This window comes from Narcine bancroftii, chromosome 7, assembly GCF_036971445.1.
Source record: "Narcine bancroftii isolate sNarBan1 chromosome 7, sNarBan1.hap1, whole genome shotgun sequence".
In the NCBI taxonomy this organism is placed as follows: Eukaryota; Metazoa; Chordata; class Chondrichthyes; order Torpediniformes; family Narcinidae; genus Narcine; species Narcine bancroftii.
The window spans coordinates 151,040,699-151,068,651 of NC_091475.1; the positions used below are offsets into that span (position 1 = coordinate 151,040,699).

Here is a 27,953-nt window from a genome sequence, read left to right on the forward strand (position 1 = left end):
TAATAGTTTAAAATTGATGGAACAGATGGTATATTTTGGTTTCTTGTATTTTGATTTTAATTCATTCATATTTGATAGCCCCTCTTTGAAAGGTAATGTATGCAAATACCAGCCAGGAACTTCAACCTTTTGGTTCAACTACTGATTGGAGTTTGCTGTCAGTCATGCAGGAACATTAAGAAATAGAATAGGTACTGAAAGCAGCAGAATTAGATGAGTTTATCAATCTTGTTATCACTCATTGACATGGAGGAAAAAGCTTTAAACATTTGTTTATCATCATTTAACTACGCATGCAACCCATGAAATAGAGTTTCTCCGGTCCACGATACATGCAAACATAATACATGTACATATAATAGATTTATTGTCAGAGTGCATACATGACATCAAATACAACACTGAGTAGATTATTTTTTTCCTGTGGGCAAGGCAGAATTACCACTTATTTATAGTACACAACAAACATGTAAACAAATAAAGAGAAAAAAACCCCAAAGTCCTTAAACGAGTCTCTGATTAAATTTATTGTTAAAAAGTCTGGTGGTGGAGGTGTAGCAGCTGGTCCTGAACCTAGTCGTGTGAGCCTTGTGGCACCTATACCTCTTTCCTGACAGTAGCAGTGAGACCGAGTGTCTGCTAGGTGGTGTGGATTCTTGATGATTGCTGCTGCTCTCCAAAGACAATGTTCCCTTTAGATGTTCTCAATGGTGGGGAGGGTTTTGCCTGTTATGTCCTGGCCGGTGTCCACTACCTTTTGGAGGGCTTTGTGCTTAGTGTATTGGTTTCCCCACACCAGATGGAGGAAACGGTTTATCAATCTTACAGCCTCTGGAGAGGATAAAAGCTATTATTCCAATGTAATAATATCAGCTCCCTGCTTCGTTAATTTTGATATCTGATTGATAGTAAGTATCATGTTGGGCTTTGTTGTTTTACTGTTTTATTTCATGATTGCATTTTCACTTTTGTTTTATGTGATGAGTACAATTAGGCCTCTAGATGTTGTTCCCTTTTGAAATGCTAAAATTCTTCATGTAATAAAGATGTCCCTGGGACTTGCTTAGCATCTGATTTTGCAGTAGTACTAAACATGTATCCTGATTATCTTTAGTCAATTCGATTGGATAAGCTTGGAGTCCTACATTGTTGTGGTCCTGCCATCTACACTGCTCATTCATTTATTGCCTTTTAATGAAAGCCAATAATCATCAGTGTGTGGTCCTGTGTATTTCCTTGCATCTCTACAATTTGAGCAATCAACATGATTAGTGGGGACAAGTATGTTTCAGTCACCAAACAGCATGCCTTTGATTGCATTGACGTTGGTGCAACTGTTTCCCCGCTCAAATTTTATGTTGATCAGGATGAAATATACCACACACACTCTTAAATGTATTTTAAAATATATTTAGAAATATATTAAAATATAAAGAGCGAGAAATATATTAAAAAAAATATACGAGCAAATGTTCAAATTATGCACTAATCGTCCCTGCTCTAGTGTGGCAAACTACAGAGTGAAATGCTCAGTGGTTGAACATTGTACTGTGCTTTGTATAAACTAATTTATATTGCTGAGAAAATGACATTTCTGCCACCAATTCCAATACTGATTCTTTACTGGTCTACAAGGGTGGTGTTTTAAGTTAAATTTCATTAAAGAGGTTGCTCTAACTAGTGCACAGGGAAGCAAGTAATGTTTTGCAGCCATGTAAATGTTTTTCCTTTCTTTAAAATCAGAATGCAAATCATATACTCAAATGAACACCAAAATACATTTGTGTATTTGTATAACTGGCAGAGTAGAATATTATAAAAGTACTCCAAAAGATGGAGCTATTTATATTAGGTTACTATAAAAGTATCCTTGACTAGTAACAAATTTATTTGTGGGCTGGGGAGTGGGGCAAAAATTATGCATGACAATTAACGCTCATCAGACCAATGCATTTGACAGCGATATAAATGGTGCTTGATTTTTATTGTGAGTGAGGATCTGGGATGTGGAGTGTAATTCTGATGAATATGAAGTTATCAACCTTGGATGGAAACCAGCAAATCAGACAATTATTTAAAGAATGAAAAATGTTAGTGTGTAAAGTAATGCAGAGAGATGTGGGAGTTCTTGTGCATAAATCAGAAAATGTTTGCTATTGCAGCAAGTAATCAAGAGGGCAAATGGAATGTGAGGGACATGGAATATCCTCTATTGCTGGAGAGATTGAATATAAAAGCAGGGAAGTGGTGTTGGAACTGTACAGGGTACTGGTAAGGCTGAACCCAGAGTATTTTGTGTAATCCTGGTCTCTATCAGAAAAGATGTACTGGCTTTTGAGGTGATGCAGAGAAGGTCCATCAGTTTGATTCTGAAGATGAGGGGAGTATCTTGTAAGGAGACGTTGAGTAGCTTGGAAACAGGTGAGTCCACAACAGATCAACAACCATCTTACTGAATGGGCAACAGGCTTGTCTGACTATTTGGCCTACTTGTGCTCCTATGTCTTGTGACTTTGTTTTTAAAAGCCAGCTGCTCTTTTAAACTCCACACCAATAGCATAAATCAAATTTACTTCTTGTTAGAGGTTCTAAGGTTGAGAGAAGAATTTCACTTTGTAGGTAAAAACACACAATGTTGGAGAAACTCAGCTGGTCAAACTCTATATAGCAATGGTAAAAATATATAACTGCTGTTTCAGGCTTGAGCCCTTCATTAAGGCAGGTGTCCAGGCAAAAGTGTGTTGGGGTGGGGGAAGGGGGAAATTATGGTGTCATTGTGTGTGTTTTTATACCACAGTATCTACAGATTTTCATGATTTACTTCACTTTATAGGTGTTTGGATTTGAATTTGCAAATTCGGTCAACCTGCTTTTTTTTAGATTGTCTTGATCATTTTCTTGATTGGCTTTGTGCCAATTTTATTTCAGTCAAACCATTTGTCCTTTGCCCATGTTTGCACTCATTTAATCGAACCCTGATCAATGCTTTTACCATGTTGATATTTTGAGATTTCACTTTCGTAGCTGCATAATGAAAGATGATGTGGTGCATACAATTATTTTTTTTTAAATAGGCGTCTGTGGTTTTTACAGCTTGATACCTGCACATGGCTCTTTTTGGGGGGGGGGGGGGGGAAATTGAGCCCTCCAATTGCCTCTCAAAAACTTTTGGTTTAGAGAATCAACATTCCTGCTGTTTTATGTGATATAATCCTGAGTTTAAAATAACATATTTCATTCTATTTATTTTATTCTTTTCATGTAGGATATACCTCATCCAAGGAAGCTTCCTCTGATTGCCAGCTGGAAAAAATATCCACTGTTCTTTGGGTCTGCAATATTTGCTTTTGAAGGAATTGGGCTGGTAGGTACTACCCTATTCTTTATCTGGGTAACACTGTTTAGTGCATACAGTGGCTTTCTAATTTTAACCCGACAATGATATAATAAGAATTTAAACTTGGCCAACTGAGTTAAATTGTAATAAGATTTTAGACAAGAGAAGGATAGTTAGCATACTACTGTACCGGTTTGGTTTGCCAGATGCCCTGGAGAAGGAAATCCCTCTGTGACTTATGATTTTTTTTAAGCTACTAAATTCAAGTATAATTAAAGGTGTAAGAAATGTGCGCATTACTGGTAACAATTAATGTTCAACTTATTTTTTAGATGTTGACTCCACCGTTAGCTAGCATTCATACATCATACTCTGAACAATTTCATCTTTAAATTATGATGATGTGCTGTGAACCTGTTATTTCAATGCAGCCATTGAAAATGATATGTGCTGCTTTGTTGGTCTTTTAATTTTAAACTGTTCCCAAAATTAAGGTTCTGATTTAACAGGAGCAATGTTATATGCATCCTAATCCAGAAGTGAGCAATCTTTATATTTATTTGATTTCCTAGGGGATTTCTGCACAAAATCAATGATTTCAGATGTTTATTTTGAAGGATTTGGGAACACCTTCAATTGCGCTATTGTAGCGTCTCGTGCCTTGGGTCAACACAGGAAATGGTCATCGACCTTGGCGACTGGCAAAGCATCATGCGGGCTGAAACTCCCATTTCCATAGACTGCCGACAGAGTGGTGAAACTGGCCAATCACTGCTAGTGGATCTCAGGGGGCCCAATGTGGGCCTGGGTATCTGAGGTAACCAATCGGCAGCCAGTTCACTCAAGTTGACTGTAAAAGGCAGAGCTGCAACTGAATAAACTCAGTGTTGAATACACTCTACTGGTGTGTGCGCCTTTCTTCTGTGGATTCGAGCTACAGCCTTAGGGCTATAACAGAGTTACCATATAACCATTTATGGAGCGGAAACAGGCCATGTTGGCCTTTCGAGTCCGCACTGGTTCACTAGAACAGCTCCACTAGCTCAAACCTCCTGCTCTCTGCCAATAATCCTCCAACCCCCTCACCTCCATGTACACATAAATCATTTAGTAAATTACTTGTTTTAAATTGTAGTATTTACTTTTCCAAAACCTTTAACTAGTAATAAGCTCTTTCTGTTGTAGGATTTTTTTTCTGTAGGCCTTGAAAAATATTATTATAAGTGACCTGCTCTGTTTCTAGCAATTTCGGAGTAATTGTGTGGAAGAAGATACTTCCATGTGGATTTTTCTAGGTGAATTTACCAAATGATGTAGTGCTAGAAAAACAAATTTTAAAAGTCCAAGTTTGGTTCTCTGAACATGCTGAATTAATTTATTCTCTGAGGCAGCAGTGCACTGTTCTAATTAGCCTCATTGACCCTTGAGTGTGCAAAAACAAATCTGGGTTCATGTTTCTGCTTGACTGTTTGAGAACTACTGTTGAAAAGTCTGCATGCATATTGGGATGCATGAAACTTGATTGATCTGCAATTGTAGTACGAGAATTCTGAACCATTTTCTTTAATGAGGAAGTGAAAGTATATACAGTACAACTCTGATTGATTTTTCTGAAATCAGATTCTCCGAAATCCTCAATTATCCAAAAGATTTTCAGAGCCGACTGACTGGGCACCTCGGACTCCCAGCAGCGGCAGCAGTGAGCACCTCAGGCTCTTAGCAAGTGTCAGTGATTGGTATGGTCAGCATTTTTTTTTTTGGTGAGAATTAAACATTATTTTAATGCTTTAAAACGATTACAAGTGATTTGCTGTTGCTACTGGGCTGTTTTTTAAAAAATGACTAGTTCTCTGAAAAAAAAACTGTTTATCCGAAATGGGCTCAGTTCTGACCATTTCAGATAATTGGAATTGTGCTGTATTTCTGGTTAACTTGTGATTTGCAAGTATGTGTTTCACAGCTTTTCTACTTTCCATTATACCAATCCCCCACCCCCATCCACCATGATATATTATTTGCTGCTTTGAAATTAAGTTAGTAAAGCCAAAGCAGACTCCGAATTTCATATATATCAAAGCTATAGATGCTGGCATGTTGAGAAAACGGGAAACCAGTGAAACTCAACTGGTCAAGCTGCATCCATGTCACAAATGATAAGTAAATATTTTGCATTAGGACCATTTATCAAGACGGATCATAGATGCTGCTGACTTGCTCAATCCCTCTAGCTGCTCGTGGTTTGTCCTTGAGTTTATATCTTGCTTTTGAAATACAAAGGTGATTTGAGTTGATGGCAAGTTTTGGATTTGAATCGAGTTCTGTGGTTACATTCACGTAAATTGGGAGGTATTCCCACTATCATTATTTGAATCTTGAGACTGAGATGGTGGTGCCCTTTCTAATAAATTACTAAGGAGTATAATACCGCACTAATATGAAAGTAGCTCTTGCCAAATGTGATTCAACTTTTTGTTATTAGTGACTGATATTAGGCAATTAAAACAAAATTATTTTCAATTTCAAAGCACAAAGTTCAGATTTATTGTCGATGTGCATACATTATGTCATCTACAACCTTGAGATTCTTTTTCCTGCAGGCCACCAGGCAGAATTTCTACTTATCAGTGGTGCAAAGAACTGTACTCCAGAAAAGATGAGAATGGAAAAGAGAGAAATTTAAACAAACTGCAATACTGAAAATAAATATTTATTCAATAATAAATAACGTGCAAAGTAAGAGTCCTTAAATGATTCTCTGAGTCTGATGGTGGAGGGGCTGCAACGGTTCCTGAACCTGGTGGTATGAGTCACCTGTGCTTCTTTGCTGATGGTAGCAGCAAGAACAGAGTATGTCCTGGATGGTGTGGATAATGATGAATGTTGCTGCTCTTTGACAGCAGGGTTCTGTGTAGATTTTCTCTATGGTGAGAAGAGTTTTGCCTGTGATGTACTGGGCTGTGTTTACTTCCTCTTGCAGGACTTTCCGCTTAGAAGTATTGGTGGCCCCATGTTAGGCTATGATGCAGCTGTTCAGCACTCTTTCCACTGCATTTCTGTGGAGGTTTGTCAAGGTTTTTGATGTCATACCAAACTTTTGTGAAATCCTAAGGTAGTACAGATGCTGACATGGTTTCTTCACAAGGACACTTGTGTGTTGGATCCAGGAAAGGTCCTCTGAGATGGTGGCTCCCAGAAATTTAAATTTTCTCACCCTCTGCATCTCTGATTTTCTCCATTGATCACTGGATCATACACTTCTGGTTTTTTCCTTCCTGATGTCCACAATCAGCTCTTTGATTTTAGTGATATTGACTGTGAGCTTGTTAGTACACCATTCAGCCAAGTGTTCCATGTCTCTCCTGTATGCTGACTCATCACCCCTTTTTATACAATCCACTACCTTGGTACTGTTAGCACATTTATAGATGGTGTTATTGTTGTACTGAGTCACACAGTCATAGGTGTAAAGCAAATAGACCAGTCAGTTAAGAACTCAACCCTATTGTGCTCCGGTACTGATGGAATTGTGGAGGAGATGCTCTTCCCACTCCTCCCTTATTGTGATCGAGAGGTGAGAAAATCACAAAGCCTCCATATTGATGCAATTAGAAAGAAGGCTCGCCAGCAGCTATACTTTGTGAGGTTTTGAGGAGATTCAGTACGTTAGTGATAGCTCTCAAACTTCTACAGGAACTGTGAAGACCAGTCTGGCTGGTTGCATAACTGCCTGGTACGGAGGTGCTAACACTCAGAACAAGAATAAACTCCAGAGTGCTGTTAAGTCGGCCTGCAATATCTCAGGCACTAGACTTCACTCCATCAAGGACATCTACATGAGGCGGTGTCTTAAAAAAGCAGCCTCTATCTTCAAAGATGCTCACCACCTTCTTCACTCTGCTATCATTGGGGGGAAAAGGTAAAGACGAGCACTCAACGACACAAGGATATCTTCTTCTCCACTGCCATCAGATTCCTGAATAATAATTGAACCAAAAACATTGCCTTGCTTTTTGTTCACTTCTATTTTTTTTTTATTTATAGTAATGTTTGCAAGCAAAACATTGAATTTCATGACTTGTTCATGGCAATAAATTCTGATTCTGAACTCCAGAATCCAATTACACAGTCAGGAATTGAGGCCCAGTTTTGGAGTTTGCTAATCTGTTTTTAGGGGATGATGGTGTTGAATGCTGAATTGTAGTCAATAAAGAACATCCTTGTGTATACATCATTATGTGCCAGGAGTTCCAGGGCCTTGTCTAGAGCCAGTGAGGTGGCATCTGTCGTAGACCTGTTGCTGTGGTAGGCACATTGGAATCCTTGTTGTCACTCAGACTGGAGCTGATGTGCTTCAGCATCTTCCCCTCAAAGTCCTCTGGATGTTCGTGCTACTGCTTAGTGGTTATTTAGGCACGTATGTTTGAGCCTTGTTTGAAACAGGTGGGTATAATGCCCTGCTGGAGTGAGATGTTGAAGATAGCTGTGAGTACATTGGCAACTTGATCAGCACAGATTTTCAGTATTTGGCTGTACTCATTCAGAGCTGCTTGTGGTATGATTTGAAATCCATTTTGCTTCTATTTCAATTTTGTGCCCCACTTGTGCACCAACATGTCCTTGACCTCATTCGCTGGCAGGCCAAGACCAACCATAGACCTCTTTTGCTCTCCCACCCATATGCCCCTGTGACCTCTTGCTGTGTCAGGTTACTTGTTTAAGTGTTGCTGGTACCACGTAATCCAGTACTGCCTGTTGCATGGCTGGGTGGTCAGGAACTAAACCAGCTCCCCCACTAGACTTGCCAGGTGCAGAGGGTGGCTGGACACCCCAGGACGATAAACAAAGCCTGTCACAGTGCGGACCAACCCACTTGTAGGGTCAATGGCCACCTAGCAAATACGAACCGTGAAGTGCGGAAAGGGCATCCCTTGCATTGAAGTCTGGTCTGGGAACAGAACTTCCCCCAGCTGTCTGGGACCTCACCACGCTGCTGGATCTGTGGGGTGTTGAGACCTGTGGGTCTGGACCTGTGCAACTCCTACTCTCCTAAAATCCATTCATGGACACACTGTTTCTTTCTGAGGAGTGGGGTATCCACCTATTAAACCCCACAAACTGGCTGAAAGGAACCATCATCGTCCTATGGGAGGATAGCCGGAAGATGATCTCATGCCTATTGGCCTGTGTTCCATCCTCTGCCCCTCCTCCCACCATTTTCTTCAGGTGCCTGCCTACAATTTGCTCATAACTTATTTTAAGGTTCAGGTCCAAAATGTTGGTTATGTAACTTTATCTTTGCTACATAAAGGGCACTGTGTAACTTGCTGAGTTTCTCAAGCATATTTGTGTCTACAGTCACAGCATCTTCAAATATTCTTGTTTAACTTACTGCTAAATATATTTGCATCCTTTTGTTGTAAGGATCTGATATGCTCATATTTTCTTGTGTTTTTTTGTGTTAGATGCAAACAAGGAATGAAATTAGAATGTGCTTGAAATATTGTCCACTTTCAGGTTAACTTATGTGGAGCCAAGGAAAGCATAATGAAAGAAAATGCTTGAAATATTGTCCATTTTCAGGTTAACTTGTGTGGAGCCAAGGAATGCATAATGAAAGAAAATTCTTGAATATTTTAAAATACGGTTTGAATGGAATGGAGTTAAGTAGCAAGTAAAATTTCAGCATGTACTTGTAGATATTTCATAAATCTTTGCTACTTCCAACATTGTCTGTTACCAGGGATCCACATAGTTTTCCATCTTAGTGGATGGTAACTCATTGAAAGCACTATTAAGTAAGTTGCACTTGACAGCTGATTATCTCTCGATTGTTTATCCCATTACCCTTTGAAGGCTACCAGTGAAGCTTCATCCATCACTGTATCATGGCATATTCTAAATTTCTAACATATTTCACTTGATAGAACAAATCCCTTGTGCTTCTGACCCTGGTACTAATCACCATAATTTTATATTGTCTTGTGAATTATTTGCTCACAATGAACAGTTCCTCTGAATTTGATGTAATTAAGCCTCTTATGATAAGAAACTCCCTCGTCACTTCCCCTTCATCTTTCCTCTAAGGTAAATAATCATAACTTTGAGTCTGTCACACAGCTAATCCTTAAGCCATGGAACCATTTACTGTACTTGGCTCAAGTGAACTTGTTGCTGAAATGTTGGTGCTGAGATTGGGCACACTGCACCTCCTGGGACGAAGATTATTTTTTGGTAGGCAGAGGATTAGGTCTTGACCTTGTAATGTGTCCCTCCATTTTTAAAGATGAGGATTAAGTTATTTTAGTTAGACAGGAAAGTCTGCATTTGCTGTCATGGCAATGCAATATGCTTGAATGACTCACTGAGAGCCTCAAGGTAAAATAATATTAGTGTAAACACCATCTGAATTCTTTTGTTATTTAATTTAAAAATATCAAATTGGTAGTATGCTTGTATATTTTTGAACTTGGCTAGGTGATTGGGAATAAGTCTTTTGCTTAAAATATTGAGATTTCTAATGTTATCCATTAATATAACAGCATAGTTGAACCAGAGATTTCAGTTAAGATGCTTAGTCTAAAGGGCCTTTTTTAAGTACAAGTTATGAAATCTTGCAGGGTTGTACAGAACACCTGTTGATCAAGGCAAAATGTTTTTAAAACGTGCTTATTTTGCTTTCTGTATGGAATAGAGTCAGGATGCTGTTACTTTGGATAAACATGGCAAAATAAGTACTGGGATGAAATCTCTGCAGAGAGTTGAGTACAAGGTTGCTCCGAATTTTAACCCTTGTTTCTGCTGGTGTGCTCTGTTGTGTCATTTATTTTGTGGATGAGGCATTAACATATGGTTTATTTAGAGGAGAGATAATACAGTGAAACCTTGTTAGAACGTGATTCGTTAATCTGCAGAATCGATTATAGCGCGGGTGTCTGTGGACCCCAAACTTGCAAATAAGTTGATGAAAATATAGAATACCAATATTTTAAAAATTTGCTTGCTTTTTTTCAATGAAATTGTTAGTTGTAGATAGCGGATCCTTTGAAAACTGGTAATATTTGGGTTTAATTATTCATGGGCACTCTGACATAGATACATCTGTTCTGCGACTTGGCTGTAACGCGGCATGAAATCTTGGACCCCATCTACTGCGTTCTAATGAGGTTTTACTGTACATGATCATTGGTTATTTTAAGAAGATTCATCGTGGGTGGGTCCTGGATAATTAGCTTTTGCAATACATTAGTCTATCACATTTGGTGTTTGTGTGACTTCATTGTGCAAATTGATTGTTTTATTGGTTATGAAATATTTAAGAAAATCCAAAGGTTGTGAAAATTTGTATGAACCAAGTACTAAAATCTAATAAGGTTATGGCTGATGTGATTGTAACCTCAATTCCACTTTCCCTCATACCCCAGTAAACTTTCATTTTTATCAGGTGTTTACCTTTGCCTGAGGGTATTCAGACGTGCAGAAAATGCCCATTGTCATCTGGAACACTTTACCTTATGCAGAAGACAAATGCCAGTCTTCTGGCACTTCTACACCTTCCTCATGACCATAACAAATAGAAAGTTGCAGATCTTATTACATCAGAACTCTCCGTGGCCTCTAAACTTGTAGTGCTCCAACTCCACACAGCTTACCTTTCTTCTTTCTTTCTTTGGCTTGGCTTCGTGGACGAAGATTTATGGAGGGGGTAAACGTCCACGTCAGCTGCAGGCTCGTTTGTGGCTGACAAGTCCTATGCGGGACAGGCAGACACGGTTGCAGCGGTTGCAGGGGAAAATTGGTTGGTTGGGGTTGGGTGTTGGGTTTTTCCTCCTTTGCCTTTTGACAGTGAGGTGGGCTCTGCGATCTTCTTCAAAGGAGGTTGCTGCCCGCCAAACTGTGAGGCGCCAAGATGCACGGTTTGAGGCAATATCAGCCCACTGGCGGTGGTCAATGTGGCAGGTACCAAGAGATTTCTTTAGGCAGTCCTTGTACCTTTTCTTTGGTGCACCTCTGTCACGGTGGCCAGTGGAGAACTCGCCATATGACACGATCTTGGGAAGGCGATGGTCCTCCATTCTGGAGACGTGACCCACCCAGCGCAGCTGGATCTTCAGCAGCGTGGACTCGATGCTGTCGACCTCTGCCATCTCGAGTACTTCGACGTTAGGGATGAAAGCGCTCCAATGGATGTTGAGGATGGAGCGGAGACAACGCTGGTGGAAGCGTTCTAGGAGCCGTAGGTGATGCCGGTAGAGGACCCATGATTCGGAGCCGAACAGGAGTGTGGGTATGACAACGGCTCTGTATACGCTTATCTTTGTGAGGTTTTTCAGTTGGTTGTTTTTCCAGACTCTTTTGTGTAGTCTTCCAAAGGCGCTATTTGCCTTGGCGAGTCTGTTGTCTATCTCGTTGTCGATCCTTGCATCTGATGAAATGGTGCAGCCGAGATAGGTAAACTGGTTGACCGTTTTGAGTTTTGTGTGCCCGATGGAGATGTGGGGGGGCTGGTAGTCATGGTGGGGAGCTGGCTGATGGAGGACCTCAGTTTTCTTCAGGCTGACTTCCAGGCCAAACATTTTGGCAGTTTCCGCAAAACAGGACGTCAAGCGCTGAAGAGCTGGCTCTGAATGGGCAACTAAAGCGGCATCGTCTGCAAAGAGTAGTTCACGGACAAGTTGCTCTTGTGTCTTGGTGTGAGCTTGCAGGCGCCTCAGATTGAAGAGACTGCCATCCGTGCAGTACCGGATGTGAACAGCGTCTTCATTGTTGAGGTCTTTCATGGCTTGGTTCAGCATCATACTGAAGAAGATTGAAAAGAGGGTTGGTGTGAGAACACAGCCTTGCTTCACGCCATTGTTAATGGAGAAGGGTTCAGAGAGCTCATTGCTGTATCTGACCCGACCTTGTTGGTTTTCGTGCAGTTGGATAATCATGTTGAGGAACTTTGGGGGGCATCCGATGCGCTCTAGTATTTGCCAAAGCCCTTTCCTGCTCACGGTGTCGAAGGCTTTGGTGAGGTCAACAAAGGTGATGTAGAGTCCTTTGTTTTGTTCTCTGCACTTTTCTTGGAGCTGTCTGAGGGCAAAGACCATGTCAGTAGTTCCTCTGTTTGTGCGAAAGCCGCACTGTGATTCTGGGAGAATATTCTCGGCGACACTAGGTATTATTCTATTTAGGAGAATCCTAGCGAAGATTTTGCCTGCAATGGAGAGCAGCGTGATTCCCCTGTAGTTTGAGCAGTCTGATTTCTCGCCTTTGTTTTTGTACAAGGTGATGATGGTGGCATCACGAAGGTCCTGAGGCAGTTTTCCTTGGTCCCAACAAAGCTTGAAAAACTCATGTAGTTTGACATGCAGAGTTTTGCCGCCAGCCTTCCAGACCTCTGGGGGGATTCCATCCATACCTGCTGCTTTGCCACTTTTCAGTTGTTCGATCGCCTTATATGTCTCATCCTGGGTGAGGACCTCATCCAGCTCTAGTCTTAGGGGCTGTTGAGGGAGCTGGAGCAGGGCGGAATCTTGGACTGAGCGGTTGGCACTGAAAGGAGATTGGAAGTGTTCTGACCATCGGTTGAGGATGGAGATCTTGTCGCTGAGAAGGACTTTGCCGTCTGAGCTGCGCAGCGGGCTTTGGACTTGGGGTGAGGGGCCGTACACAGCCTTTAGAGCCTCGTAGAAACCCCTGAAGTCGCCATTGTCCGCGCTGAGCTGGGTTCGCTTGTCGAGGCTTAACCTCTTGTTAAAGATCCATAAATAGAACTGCCCTGGTAGTCTCTTTTTTGCTTGCTGTTGCCCCACAAATGTATTCAGATGTGGAAGCCATCCTGTATCCCCTTGTTTGGTCCCTTCCCAAATATATTCAGGATTCCTGATACCCTCCACCCTTATGGTAATTTTGAATTTCCAGGACCTGATTCACACACTGCAGTTTAGGTTAATCTTTTAATTAGCCCTTGGAGGCCTTTGATCTTACTGAATCTGTAGTTTTTAAGGCCTTTTGTCACTTGACTTACAATACATGCAACTTAATGCTGATCTTCTTTGAAATATAATCTTAATAGTTTTACCACTTTTGGCTTCTTGTACTATGTTCTCAATCTTATATACTAATTTTTTGTTTCTCTTTAAGTTTTAGTTTACTTTATGCTGCTGTCAGGGCTGATTTCTGTTTTGAATCTTTTAATTTTTCTTACCATCTTGGCTTTTATTTCACTTTATGAGGCAATGATCAAATGTATCATAAAGCAATCAAGTTGAATAGAATTCAAAATGATGATAACAGGAAAAAAAGTGGTGATTTTTAAGCAAAGATTGGAAACCTTGGCATTAACTTTTTTAGTTTTCTGTTGGAAACATTTAACTCCTAATGCAGTGTCAAGATGTTCAAACCATGAAGTTGTTGAGCAGACGTGGGAGATCTATTTCCCCTTCTCTCAGTTGCACCAGGCAACACAAAAATTCTGCATCGCTAACTCTTCTTGCAGGATAGAATGTTATGAAAAATTTACTAAGGTTTAACATTTTTTAAAATTCAAAATTGATGCTGCAAAGGAAATAAAGTCAATAGTTTCAAGCTTGTAGCAGATTGAATGGAGTAAAGATTCAAAAATAAATCGATCTGAGCGAAATGGGGGAAATCCAAAGAACAGGTTCTGAGAGCTCAGTTATGCTTGCAGTACAGAAATACATGACATATCACTGAACAACTGAAAAAAGGAAATAATAAAACTATTAAGTGTTTACTTAATCCATAATATTTTTGCCAGATTTTATTCCTTTTGTTTTGAGTTTTTAATCTGTTGAGAGCAGCAATGTATAATTATTCTTAAATATCGGTAATTACCTGTTGCTTTTTTTTTTAATGAACAGGTTCTTCCTTTAGAGAATAAAATGAAGCAGAGAAAGCAATTTCCACAAGCATTAAACATTGGTATGGGTATCGTCACAGCTTTATACATTTCTCTGGCAACCCTTGGGTATCTGCACTTTGGTGATGCTATTCAGGGCAGTATTACATTAAACCTTCCACAAGATGTTTGGTAAGTGATTTTTGCAATCTATATTTAAGAAAGTTATTTTTAAATTGTACTTAGTACAATTTTTAAAAAATTTAAGGATGGCTCCCTGGTTACAATGTTGGTTGTAATTAAAATGTTGTTATTCTATGCACTTTCATCAATTTCAAATTTCCATAATGAATTCTAGTTATCTGCAGTCACATCTAATTTAATTTACTTTATTTGATAGGCCTGCAACTACTGTGATGGTGATGTTGGATGGCTTTTTTTTTGGAACACTTTAGAAATGAGATTTGTCATTTGAATTAAAAAAATATTACAGAATTTAAAATAAAAGTTACTATCAAATGCTGTTAATTTTGCAATTTAACAGAAGACCATAATATACATTTGATGGAGAGAGTAGAATCTATTTGTTCAACATCATGACAACTTGAGGTTGTTTACATACGTATCCTGTTATTTACTGGATCTTGTACATCTCCCTACCATGCTCATTTTCATTGGGTTCAGATATTTCAAAATCTTGTCCCTTCAGTCACCTAAGCCTACAATCCTCTCAGTATCGACTCTTTTTGTCAAAGGGTTGGTTTCCCAAATACCTCTGCCTTCTGTTATGTCATAGACGAGCAGCAATAGAAATTCACCAAGACGATGGTATCTTAAAACAATAATTTCTATTAATAATATAATATCTTACTTAAATCTAAACTTTAGTGTGGGTGTGTGTTAGTTATCCAAACCATTGCAGCTTGGATACAATTCTGAAAAGTTGATTCAAAGTTTAATTTTAGGAATCTTGTGTTGAAACTCAGACTCTTTAAACTGATGTTCAGAAGTAATTATGAAATAGATGAGACACCGAGTTATCAGACTTCTCAAAACTAACAAATTCTTGTCAAGATACTTTCAGAGAAATGCTCCTTCATACCAATTATTTGTCACAACTCCCCTCTTCCTTGCATAGGGTTTACAAAACTTGTGACTTCCATGATGCGATGCTTCCACGAACCCAGACAAGGGTTAAATGAAATGACTGTTAGAATGGTCATGATCCAAATAAAAGATTGGTCCTGCTTCCTTTACCCAGACATGGGTCAATCCAAAATGACCATTATAATGGCCACAATAGATTACTGCTCTCCTCTGACGAGGAGAAACAGCAGAAGAGACCATCTCATCTGAAGTCACTCCAATTCTGTTTTTGCAGATGACTTACTGATGAACTAAAATGTTGTGTTTTCAAGTGTATTAATCACATGACTTTCTTGATTTAATCAGAACAGATGTCTTCTTGGGTAAACATCCATTATTATAATCTTTCAATTGAGAACAATAATGCTTTTTACAGCTTTGAATTCAGTGCCAGGAACAACCTTGTCTTGCCGATTTTGTTAATGAAAAAGAAGAAAGTTGTCCATTAGTAACTACTTTAGCCAAAGGATTTCTATGTAAAGCTTTAATCCAATTCATAAATATTGGCCCAAATTGAAATTTTTGCAGAACCTTAAATAATTCCATTCGAATCTATCAAAAGCCTGTTCTGCATCTAACGATAAAACTAATGCTTGATCCAATTGTCTCTGAAAACTATGAATTAAACTAATTAATTTAGCTATATTATCAGCAGAATATCTTTTCTTGATAAATCCAGATTGATCTAAATGAACCAACTCAGGTAAATATTCATTTACTCTATCAGCCAAAACTTTAGTAACAATTTTATAATCAACATTATAGATCTATAAGACTCAGGTTTTAATAAATCTTTATCTTTCTTAGGTATTGCTGTTATTACAGCATTTGAAAAAGATTCTGGTAATGAAGAAGTTACTGTTGCTTGTTTTAATACTTCCATTAATAAAGGCATCAACAAATCTTTAATTTTTTTATAAAATTCAGACATAAACTTGATCTTCACCAGGAGATTTTCCATTTTGCATAGAATTTAAAGCCTTAATAACTTCTTTCAACGTAAATAGAGAATCTAAATCTTTCTGAGCTTGGCAATTCCAAGATAGAAGTGAAACTTATGTAAAAAAGTCATTAATTTCTTCTTCATTGTCCAATGATTGAGATGAATGTAACTTGGTATAATGCTCTCTAAAAGAATCATTTATATCCTGTAATTTATAAGTAATTTTTGAATTCTTCTTGACAGCATTAATAACCCTTGATGCTTGCTCTGTTTTCAATTGTCAAGTTAAAACCTTATGTGCTTGTTCTCCTAATTCATAATATTTTTGTTTAGTTCTATCAATTAATTTCTCAATCTTACAAGTCTAAATTGAATTATAATACATTTCCTTTATTTCTCAAACCTATAAGTCTGAATTGAATTATAATACATTTTTTTTATTAATCAATACTAACTTTTTCTTTTCTGATGGTTTTTTGTAATTTTTTTCCAAAATTACAATTTCCTTCTCTAATTTATCTACTTTAAGATAATTTTTCTTAATAACATTATTTGGCCTCTTAAATAAGCTTTTAATGCATCCCACAAAACCAATTTATTATCAACCAAATTAATATTTGTATCTAAATACATCTGTATTTGACTTCTCATAAAATCACAAAATTCTACATTTTTTAATAATGATGAATTAAATCTCCATTTATAAACTGTTTCAATTCTATCATAATTTAAACATGACATCAATAATGGTGAATGGTCTGATACAATTCTAGGTTAATATTTATACATACTCAATCCTTCCTTGTAAATGAGCTGAAATTTAAAAAAAATCAATCCTAGAATAAGAATCAAACCAATAAGAGGAAAACAAATAATCTTTCTCTTTATAGTTCAATGTCCTCCAAATATCTACCAAATTTAACTCTTCCATTAATGTCAATATTCTTTTAGCCATTTTCATTTTCATGAAAGATTTTGTAGATTTATCTAAAATTGGATCCAAACAGCAATTAAAGTCTCCATAGATTATTTTATATCCATTTACTTGTGCCAAATTAAGAATAACATCTTCAATAAATTTTTCATCATCTATATTAGGAGCATGCACATTAATAAAAGTCCAAGATTCTGAATAAATTTGACAACTTACCAACACAAATCTACCAACAGGTGTGAAGGTGTAGGGAGAAGATGTGGAAAACGCCTCTCCTGGCAGAATTAATTAATACCCAACTTTAATTTTTTTTTAAAAAGAATTAAATAACTTTAAAATCTCTCTAGAGGTCTCAAAAGATGGCTGCAAATAAATCCAGAACACAAAGGGCAAAAAAAATTGGCTGTAACTGAAGTTACTCTAAGGGAAAAAACTGGGCCTACTTTGAAGACAGCCTCCAATCCTGGTTCCTCTCCAGCCTCGATCTTCAAAAGCTCCGCAGTTAAGGGTTCAAACTCCAGGGCCACTTTCTTGGGGAGCTGGAGAAGATGGTGCTGGAACACCGAAGAAAACTACGGAGTTGATTGTGGAAACAACGCGCATGCGTGGAACTTTGCATGTGCACTACGGAAGCGATCGAGTCAGAGTCTGTGGACCCGACTTCTTCTGTGATTGCAGGTCAAACAAGGGCTAAGCAAAAAGCCTGCCTGCAATTTCAACCTTTGGCAACTTCAACAGAGGAGGAAGAAGAAGAGGTAGGAGTGGAAGAAGAAAGCTTGTGCCATAATTACAGGTAAAGGAATCAGAAGAAGAAGGAGGAAATCAATATATTCAAGTTAAAATGGGTGCATATCATGTTACCTCAAAACCTCTTGATCCACAGATTTTTGGAAAAATGGAGTCAAACTTTGCTGAAGTGAAAGCTGATTTTACTACTCAATTGGGAGCTATTGGAGAAGAAACAACTGTAATGAAGACAGATATGGCAAAGTGTAATAAAACTGTTGATAAAATTAAAATTAAAGTTCAAAAATTTGAAGAATATTTTCAGTAATGTCATATGAAGGTAGAAGAATGCAAAGATACAGTTAATAAGATAGAAGGTTCTTTTACGTCATAGGAAATTCAGAAGAAAGATTTACTGCGAAACGTTGATATGTTGGAAAGTCAGAGTAGAAGAAGTAATGTAAAAGTTGTTGGTCAGTCTGTGGACTTTGAAGGCAATAATCCAGTTTTTTTTTCAAAATTGGTTGCCTGTAATTTTGGGACCAGAGAATTTTCCAAACGGTTTTGAACTTGATAGAGCACATAGAGCTCTAAGGAAAAAACTGTATCCGAGACAAACACCACACTCTATTTTAATTAAATGTCTATGTTACCAAGATAGAGAAATTATTTAAAAAATGGCAGTTCAAAAATCCAGAATAATAGAGTATTCTTTTATGTGGATTTGAGTAATGAAATTGACAAAAGAAAAAAATTTAATCCAGCAAAGTCAGTTTTGTGGAAGAAGGGATATAAATTTGCTTTTCGATACCCAGGAGTTCTTAATGTTTTTTTAAGGACAATCTCAAGCTCAATTTTTTTATTATTGAGTCTGAAGCTTTGGAATTTGCCAGTTCACTGCCTAATAATTAGCAGAATGGAGGACAATCTTGTGCGTCTCAACAAATGGAAGGGGATCAAGAAAAATCAAAAGGAAGGATTTCACCAGGAAAACAGCCAACCTAGGTTCAAGTTGAAATTGATGATGATCAAGTTAATAGAGACCTTGAAGCTTATCATACTTGACTGATTGAAACTAAATTTTGATATTCTGTCTGGGCGAGGTGGATTCTCTTTTTTTTCCCCGCTTTCCTCTTCCAAGGCCTCGCGCCACTAGTGGACCACTTTTCGTTATTAAAGGAGTTAGCGCTGACTTAATCGGCGCTTTTGGGTTTTTAAATTTAAAAAAAAAATCTTTTTTATTACTTTTTTACTTTTGGGGTTTCTTACTTTCTATCTTTGGAGATGGTATGTTTTGAAAGTTGGCTGTGGATCTGGGACGACCCGGGGTAGAGAGGAGAGTTGAGTATTTTTAAAAATTAAATTATGATAACACAATGTTTGAATTATGTAACTTTTAATATGAATAGGCTCAATAACCCAATGAAAAGAAAGAGGAGTTAAGAAGTTGAAAGTAGATATACTGCTTTTTTACAGGAAACTCATTTAACGGAGAAAGAATATCGAAAGTTAAAGAGGGAATGGGTTTGTTAAGTTATAGCTTTGTCTTTTAATTCTAAAGCACAAAGAGTAGCTATTTTAATTAATAAAAATTTTCCATTTAAATTACAATCAACAGTCATTGAACCTGTTGGTAAAGGGGAAATTGTGGATCAGATAGCGACCTCCAGACATCGGACAGAGAATCTCCGGAACATTCAAAGTTCTTAATTTTTTGAATCATGATAGTGTTCTATGAATGGGGACCCAGATCTTTATAAGTTGAAACTTTCTATCTTTAATGTTGTATCTAATTTTCTTCAAGCTTAAATAGGACATTACATCATGAAACCACTGTGTATGGGTAGGTGAAGAGTCATCTTTCCATTTCAATAAAATTGCTTGTCTGGCCATTAGTGTGTTAAAGGCTAAAACTTTCTCCTGAGTTGCAGACAGAGGTATATCTGGCTCACGTGAAAAAACCAATCAAAGCAATTAACATACATGGTTCTATTTTGGTCTTAAAAATTGCTGATAAAGTTTGAAAACTCTCTTTCCAAAATCTCTCTAAATGTGGTGTTATGAGACCAAAGGATCCAAAACCCAGCACCAATAGATATTCACCACGACAAGTAGTTACTTAAACAAAAGTTGTTTTTAACTGTCTTTAAACATGAATCCGAATCAAATTTTAACATCACTATTAACTAACCCAATTTAACACCCTTCTAATTCTAAGCGCACGTGTATGTAAGAATCCGAATCAAATTTTAACATCACTATTAACTAACCCAATTTAACGCCCTTCTAATTCTAAGCGCACGTGTATGTAATGTGTGAGTAAGTTTAAGAAAGTTCTTTGGTTCACAGTTCAATCTCACTTCTCATTCTTCCAAGTTCACTATATGCAGGCAATTCTTATACTGTGCACAGAATTTAACATGTATGAAGTTCACCAGGCTTTGGTATTCGAAAGGTAAATGGTTACTGCTCAGGAAGGTTCTTGCAGGTTTGCGGAGAGAGATGTGTTGTTCCAGGATTTCCACAACTGAGGTACCAATTTATCTCCCAAAAACATTCCAAAATTATTCCATCTCAGTGGGCATTCCCAAAACATGTGGATCAGTGAAGCTACAAAAATTTATGCTTCTCACATAGTGGATCAATATCTGCATAAAAATGAGATCATTTGTTTGGACAGAGGTATTCTATGTACTTAAAATTGTAATAAACAATGCCTTGCTCAAAATGAGGTATCATGAATCAAAGTGAGAATAGAATACCAATCTTCATCTGAAAATGTTATGTTCAAATTTTGTTCCCATTCGCTCTTAATTCGAGCCATTGAGGTTGATCTTACATCCAATAAATCATTGTGGATATCAGATATTAATCTACTGTTTGGAAAAAAAGTACATTTAAAAAAATGAATCAAGAATATTAGTATTTGAGATTCAAAAAAAATCAGAAACCTTGAACTGAACAAAATGTTTAACTTGTAAATATCTAAAAAATGTCTGTTAGAAAAATTAAATTTGACTGATTATTGTTCAAAATAGGCAAAGCTATCTCAAATAAAAAGATCCTTATAACTTTGGATACCTAATCTACCATTCCTTGAAACCTACATCCAACAGAGATGCTGAAAAACATGATCATCTGTAATAGGACGAGCCAGAGAAAAACTATTAAACTCAAAGAATTTTCTAAATTGAACCCATATTCTCAACCTATTGCTTATTAATGGATTATTTGTCTAAAGGAAAATGGTAAAAACATCCCAAAATTGCCAAGATTTTTTTTTGGAAAACTTCAGTTGCATTTCTTTCCAAGAGGAACGATTCACTAACATCTAAATAATAATAAAGGTAAGTTACGTGTATTAATCACTTTATATAATAGAATCTAAAATCTGCAAGTGATAATCCTCCATTCCTTTTAGTCTTTTGAAGATGGCCTTTATTTATACGTTTTTTTTCCTCCTTGCCATATGCAAATAGAAATTACAAAATCTAATGAGCTAAAAAATTATTTAGGAATAAAAATTGGTAAAGCTTGAAAAAAATTGAGAAGTTTAGGCAAAATGTTCATTTTAATCGAATTAATATGACCCTTCATTGAAATGGATAAGAGTGACCATCCTGATAATTGTTTTTTTAATTTTGTTGAGTAATACCAAAATATTCTCTTTCACTAAATTTTTATAACTTTCCATAATTGTAATTCCTAAATATTGGAATTGATATTTCACTATTTTGAATGGGAAATTAAAATAGCTGACAAAGGATCCTTTTAAGGCTAAAAGTTCACTCTTGTGTAAATTTAATTTATAACCTGGCTCAATTGGACAAACAAAGTTAAAATATTTGGTACAGAGGCCTCAGGATTTGAAATAAAAAGCAATAAATCATCTGCTTAAAGAGATGCTTTATGTTTAATTCCACATTTAGTTATACCTTTTGAATCCTCTACACTGTCAGAGAGCAACAGCTAAAGGTTCCAGTACTATATCAAAAAGCAGAAGACTTCATGGACAACCTTGCTGTGATCCCCTATTAAGCCTAAACATTTTTGATTATTGTAAATTAGAATGAATTGAGGCCGTAGGGGACAGCATTCAGCACTACATTTCTCAATATTAAATTTTATTAGGAAGCAAATGGCAGTGGTCCTTGTACTGGCACATGGGGATATCCACTGCACTTCCCTCCAGTAGGGCAAGCATATACAATACATTCACTCTTCTAACCCTTTGATTACAGCCCTTTTAATTTGTGAAATTCCATTTTATTGATTGCCCTGTTATGTGGCATTTTGTGAAATATCATGTATGCTTCATCTATATTTTCCTAATTGACACTGTTATTTCATCAGTAAATGATGTGTCCATTGCTTACTCTGTTTCTTTTATTTTTATAACACTTCTATCACCTGTGATCAAACTAGTATGCTGTTACACATTTATTTTGAATAAAGATGTAACACAATTTTTCAATCTTCAGGCATCCCCCATTGATTAGGACCAATACCTTTGCAGTTTCCTCCCTTCCCACAGCAACTTGAGATGCATCCTATCGGCATTAGGTCTTTCATCCATTTTAAAGGAAAGCTAACCTTTCCAGTACTCTTATCAATTGTAGGTTCATCTAGAATCTCAAACTTGCATTCTTTTAAGACTTCGGCAGTGAAATTTCTTGGTAAAGTTGTTGGAAAAATTATCATTTGTTATTTCAGCCATATGCTTTGCTTCCATGAGCAAATTTTCTTTTGGTCTCTCATCAGCTCTACTTACACAACCTTCTCCTGTTCACATGTCCTGAGAAGTTTTTTTTAATTTGCCTTTGTTGTCAATCTTTTCCCATGCTCCCTCTTCACCTTTCCTTTTTCCTCTGAAATCTCTGCAATCATTTGTTCTCTCTTGTCTTCAGAAATATGTACTCTTTGTTCTATTTTACTTTTTACCTTGTTGATTACCCATGGTGCTCTGGCTCCACTTTCCTTATCCTTCTTCCTCATGGGGATGTCCCTAGCTGAATGATCTCCACTTGAAAGGGTTTCCATTGTTCATATATTCTTTGAGGAATGGAGTAGATGCCAATGCTGTTGGGGAGGGGTGGGCACGCTGGTGCTGTCGGAGAGGAGACCAGATCCTTCATCAGATGAATTGAAGGAACAGCAATATATTGCCAAGCTAGGGTGATGCACATATTGTAGAGGAATCTGAGTGTTCACGTGTTTCTGCCTTATCCTAATGATAGTTGTGGATTTGGTAGAAACTATCCAAGAATTAAGTTCAGTGCATTTTGCAGACAATGGCCACTAGTACAGGATAGTAGAGGAGTAGAATGTGTGGAATGTAGGATGAGCTGCTAGTGAGTGGACTGCTTTGTTTTGGATTTTGTTGAGTTTATGGAATGTTGTTTGATCTGATTCATTCAGCAAGTGGAGGTTGTGCCATTCCTTACAAATGGTGGAAGGATTTTGGGGAGTTGGTGAGAGGTAATTCACTGAAATAACCAAGATTTTGACTTCTTGAAGCCACAGTTATTGTGCATGTAATCTGTTGGATATCTGGTCAATAGTGGCATACCTCATGACCCCAAAAAGCTGTGGATGTGACTCATGAATACTCTAAATTATTGGATTCTCTTGTTGGAGATCAGCATTTCTTCCGCTTATGAAACATGAAGGCTGCTTGCAATTTGTCAGTCCAAGACTTGGATGGTTCCGAGGTTCTGTTACAGGAAGTATGAGTTGCTATGTTTTATAACTTGCAGATGAAATTGAGGATTTAGTAAGGAGGAATACAGAGCTTTACAATCCAGTGATCATTGGGGGATTAGAGATGGAGAAGGTGAGCATATTTAAGTTCTTGGGGTCACTATCTCAGATGATCTTTCTTTACTCAACACACCAATGACATCATAAAGAAAGCATGTCAGTGCCTCAACTTCCTCAGGAGTTTGCAGAGGTTTGGTATGACATCAGAAACCTTAACAAATTTCTACAGAGATGTGGTAGAAAGTGTGTTGACTGGCTACATAATGGTCTGGTATGGGAACATTGATACCCTGAGCATAAATCCCTCCAAAAGATAGTGGACACAGTCCAGGACATCACAGGCAAAACCTTCCCCACAATTGAGCACATCTACAAGGGGTGCTGCCATCGGAGAGCAGCAGCAATCATCAAAGACCCTCATCACCCAGCACAAGCTCTGTTCTCACTGCTGCCATCAAGAAAGAGGTATGGGTGCCACAAGGCTCACACCACTAGGTTCAGGAAAAACTGCTACCCCTCCACCATCAGACTCCTCAATGACAAACTCATATTCATTTAAGTACTCTTGTGCATTTCGATTTTCTTTTTGTTCTCTTTCTATGGAACAAAGATGTCTGTTTACAGTTCTTTGTTTACAATTTTTTTGCACTACCAATTAGTGGTAATTCTGCTGTCCCTGCATGAAAAAAGGAATCTCAGGGTTGTATCAGATGCCATGTATGTACTCTGACAATAAATCTGAAATAGCTTCACTCACCATGGCTAAGGTCGGTTATTAAAGTTGCAAAACACATTGATCTCAGACATTGGCCTTGAGAACTCAATCAGTGAATACCTGGTGTTGATTTGGTTGATCTTCAACAATCAAGGCTCTTACATTTCCTTTGTTGAAGTTATGGTTGCCATCTTGAAGTTTCCTTGCTGTTCATTAACTTGAATTTGCTTGGTACCAGGCTAACACACAAGATCCCATGATACCAAAAACAGTCCCTTTGCCTCTGAAAAGTATGTCTTGATGTAAAAACTGATTTTTGTGAATACATTATAGGGACACTACCATTTAAAGGGTTTATTGATTACATCTTCCAACACTTTATTGACATTTGAGATCAGGTTAATTGGGTGGTGATTAGAAGGGGTTTTTAATGCTCAAAAGCCACATTTATCGCCTGCTCAAGTTTTAAAAAAAGGCAAATTTACCTTTTATGCAGAGGACGGAAAAAGCAGATCGTGCAGTTCTTTTATGTAGCCCAGAGAAGCATACCTGCTTCCCCCTCTCCCCTCTTGGAGGTGGGTGGCATGAGGATGTGCAGCCTGATAGCTCCACCAGGTGCTCTGTGACAGTGCAGTGGGGTGATGGGGTTGTCAACGCTATATCAATCATCTCACCTTCCTGTTTGGAGCTGGTTTCAGCGGCAATCCTTTTACGCAGGAGGTGGAGTGACTTCATTCCACCTTTTGACATTGCCCCCTAGGCAGAGGGAATGTGTATCAAGTTGGATCATTTAATCCTCCTTTGGACCTCTTTGGTGCAATTTAAAGGCAGAGGAAACATCAAATTTCTAATTTTCACTATAAAAGGGCTGAGTGTGTGTTTGTCTGGCTGTAGGAGTTATCTGTGAAATTTTCCACATTGCCAGCAGGTGCCATTATTGTACAGCTTCACTGGCCAAATGCCTACAAAACTACTTTATTCTTCCAAGTTGGAAGAGGGCATATTGCGGATCTCTGATCTTCTGACTACTTGTCTTTTGAAGTGAATCCCTTGCTAAACCACTGAAAGTTGAATCCCCCCACCCCCACAACCTTTATGTCATTTAGCAACCTTCACTTCCAGCTTCCCCACCCCTCTGGGAGCTTTTGGCATACCTGGATCTCTGAATGGCAGGATAAATAAGTCTTTTGCTTATTAACAACTAATGGGGCACCTTCACATTTTTACCATTATCTTGTCAAAGCAAAGAAAAAAACAGTTAACTTGGAAAAAAAACACTAGGAAACTTGTCTAACTTCCAGCCTGTCCTCATAACTCTAAGCTCTAAACAGTAGCATTTCCTTGTCGAACCATCTGTTGAGCTACATTAAAGTTGATAAGAAATAAATACAGGTGCAGTCATACCAATACTCCATATATCAAAGCATAATTTGTGCTTGATGGTTTCAACGTGGTGGGTGAATTTCCAATTAGATTTTCTATTTTTAATCAGGGTTAAATCCTATTTGGTTTACCCTATCTGGTTATTCAATTACAACTTAACCCTTTAACTACTCTTTTTGGAAATATAGGTGTAGGTTGTTTATCTACTTCTGCATATTGAGTTACAGCTTTTTCTATAATATTAGCTAGAAGAGCCATTTTACTTAAATGGAGAGACTGATTCTCCTACAGTATTTCAATGGCTTTCTCATGTTATGTCTTTCTTAAATCTCGAAAAAAAAATCAGTCATTGAATTTCAGCTACAACTACTAAATTTGAAGAAACATGATTACTTTCATGGGATATAGCTAGCGTTATTCTATGAAGTAATTCTTCCTTTCCAGATGCAATATAATTTGTGCCATTTTTGTTATCTGTAGGTGTGGACTGGAGCTATGTTTTAAACAATTTGACAGATCCTTGGGATAGGCCGCTATTGTTTTTTTTAAGTAAATTAGTTTTTTTATATATAATATAATTATTTCTTTAACTCTTTGTTAGAATTATTTCTAATATGTTACATTTTCATTCTTTGGAATTTATATATGATTCTTGTGCTATGTAGACATGGACAGACCATGTTAATTGTGTTTTTTCTATTCTCCTTATGCTGTGTATATTATGAAATGTTAAAATAATTGAAAAAAAAACCAAAAAAAGGTAAAAATGTGTTTTAAAATTTATAAAAGTAAATGTTCTCAGAAGTAACATATAAACCTTTGGTGAAGATGGTCATGCTTTGCTTTTTGCAGCTGTTTGAATAAAATTGTGTAAAACAGCAATGGCATCATCCAGGATGAAGAGTTACTTGACTCTCCATTGGGATGACTCTCTTAAAATATCTCCTTATACCTGCTTAGTAAGAGCCTTTATTAGTGTATTATTAAGTATATTAATAAGGCATTATTTGTAAACTTGGGGGAGAGGGGATAATTAAAAAAAACAATGTTATTGTTTGTTTTTCGGGCAACTCTGTGGAAGGAGATAAACCTGCAGATGCAGCGACAGTTAAATGTTTTCGAATAATGTTACTGAAAATAAAGTAAAATGCTTTAAGGTTTATATATTTGTGCAAGTGAAGTTTGTTCAGTGTGAGTAAAGTTTTTTTTTTGTCTTTTTAAACTATTCTTTATACAGGTGTATTAGTTAGGCTTTGTAAGACTAAGACTCAAGCAACCGAGAAATACACTTATCCAACATTTACCAATCCACATTGGTGGCATATACCAAGGGTTTTAACTGTATTCCTTCGAGTTTGTTTGTATATTAATTAGTAATCAACTGCTATCCTAGAATTCATTCCTAATCTGTTGCCATTAAATCAGTTGATATTGCCGGGCACACTGCCATATTTACTTAATTTATTTAGATCTGTTTAACCAGTTGATTTTGTGAGGATAAAGCCAACACTTGAAATTAAGTTCCATTTTCCACTTAACTTTGCATAGAATCTAACTCTCAGTGCAATATCTTATGGAATCCATCTTTGAATCCCAAATGTGCTTGGCCATAAAGTGTAGTCTTCTTGGACAAAATAAGGTGTTCAAAATGCAATTTCTCCGATACTCTTTAATAAAGTTAAGAAATCTATCCTCTATTGGGGCTATAGGAGCCAAAATTAGTAATTTATTTTCTTACACTGCCATATTTACTTAATTTATTTAGATCTGTTTAACCAGTTGATTTTGTGAGGATCACTTGAGATAAAGCCAACACTTGAAATTAAGTTCCATTTTCCACTTAACTTTGCATAGAATCTAACTCTCAGTGCAATATCTTATGGAATCCATCTTTGAATCCCAAATGTGCTTGGCCTAAAGTATAGTCTTCTTGGACAAAATAAGGTGTTCAAAATGCAATTTCTCCGATACTCTTTAATAAAGTTAAGAAATCTATCCTCTATTGGGGCTATAGGAGCCAAAATTAGTAATTTGTTTACTTACCTTGTTAGGTCTGCGTTTGGAACAGAAAATTGAAGGATAAAAAATAGAAAAGAATCTCTCTCTGCTTTGGATTGATATTGAAAATAATATGGTGGCCCTCTTGGAAATGCCTCGAGTTAGGGG

The 27,953-nt window shown here is 37.3% G+C and overlaps 1 protein-coding gene across 8 annotated transcripts in view; it reads left to right on the top strand.

Annotated features, from left to right (window-relative positions):
- The window catches only part of slc36a4 (solute carrier family 36 member 4), a 156,178-nt gene that overhangs the window by 48,197 nt on the left and 80,028 nt on the right, over nucleotides 1-27,953 (top strand). For all 8 annotated transcript variants that reach the window (XR_011342097.1, XM_069890840.1, XM_069890841.1 and 5 more), the window contains 2 exons: nucleotides 3,266-3,364; nucleotides 14,203-14,372. Coding sequence is in view for 7 of the 8 variants with exons in the window: in XM_069890840.1 (XP_069746941.1) it covers nucleotides 3,266-3,364; nucleotides 14,203-14,372 (269 nt within the window). In the remaining variant the exon portion in view is untranslated. The remainder of the gene's footprint in view (nucleotides 1-3,265; nucleotides 3,365-14,202; nucleotides 14,373-27,953) is intronic.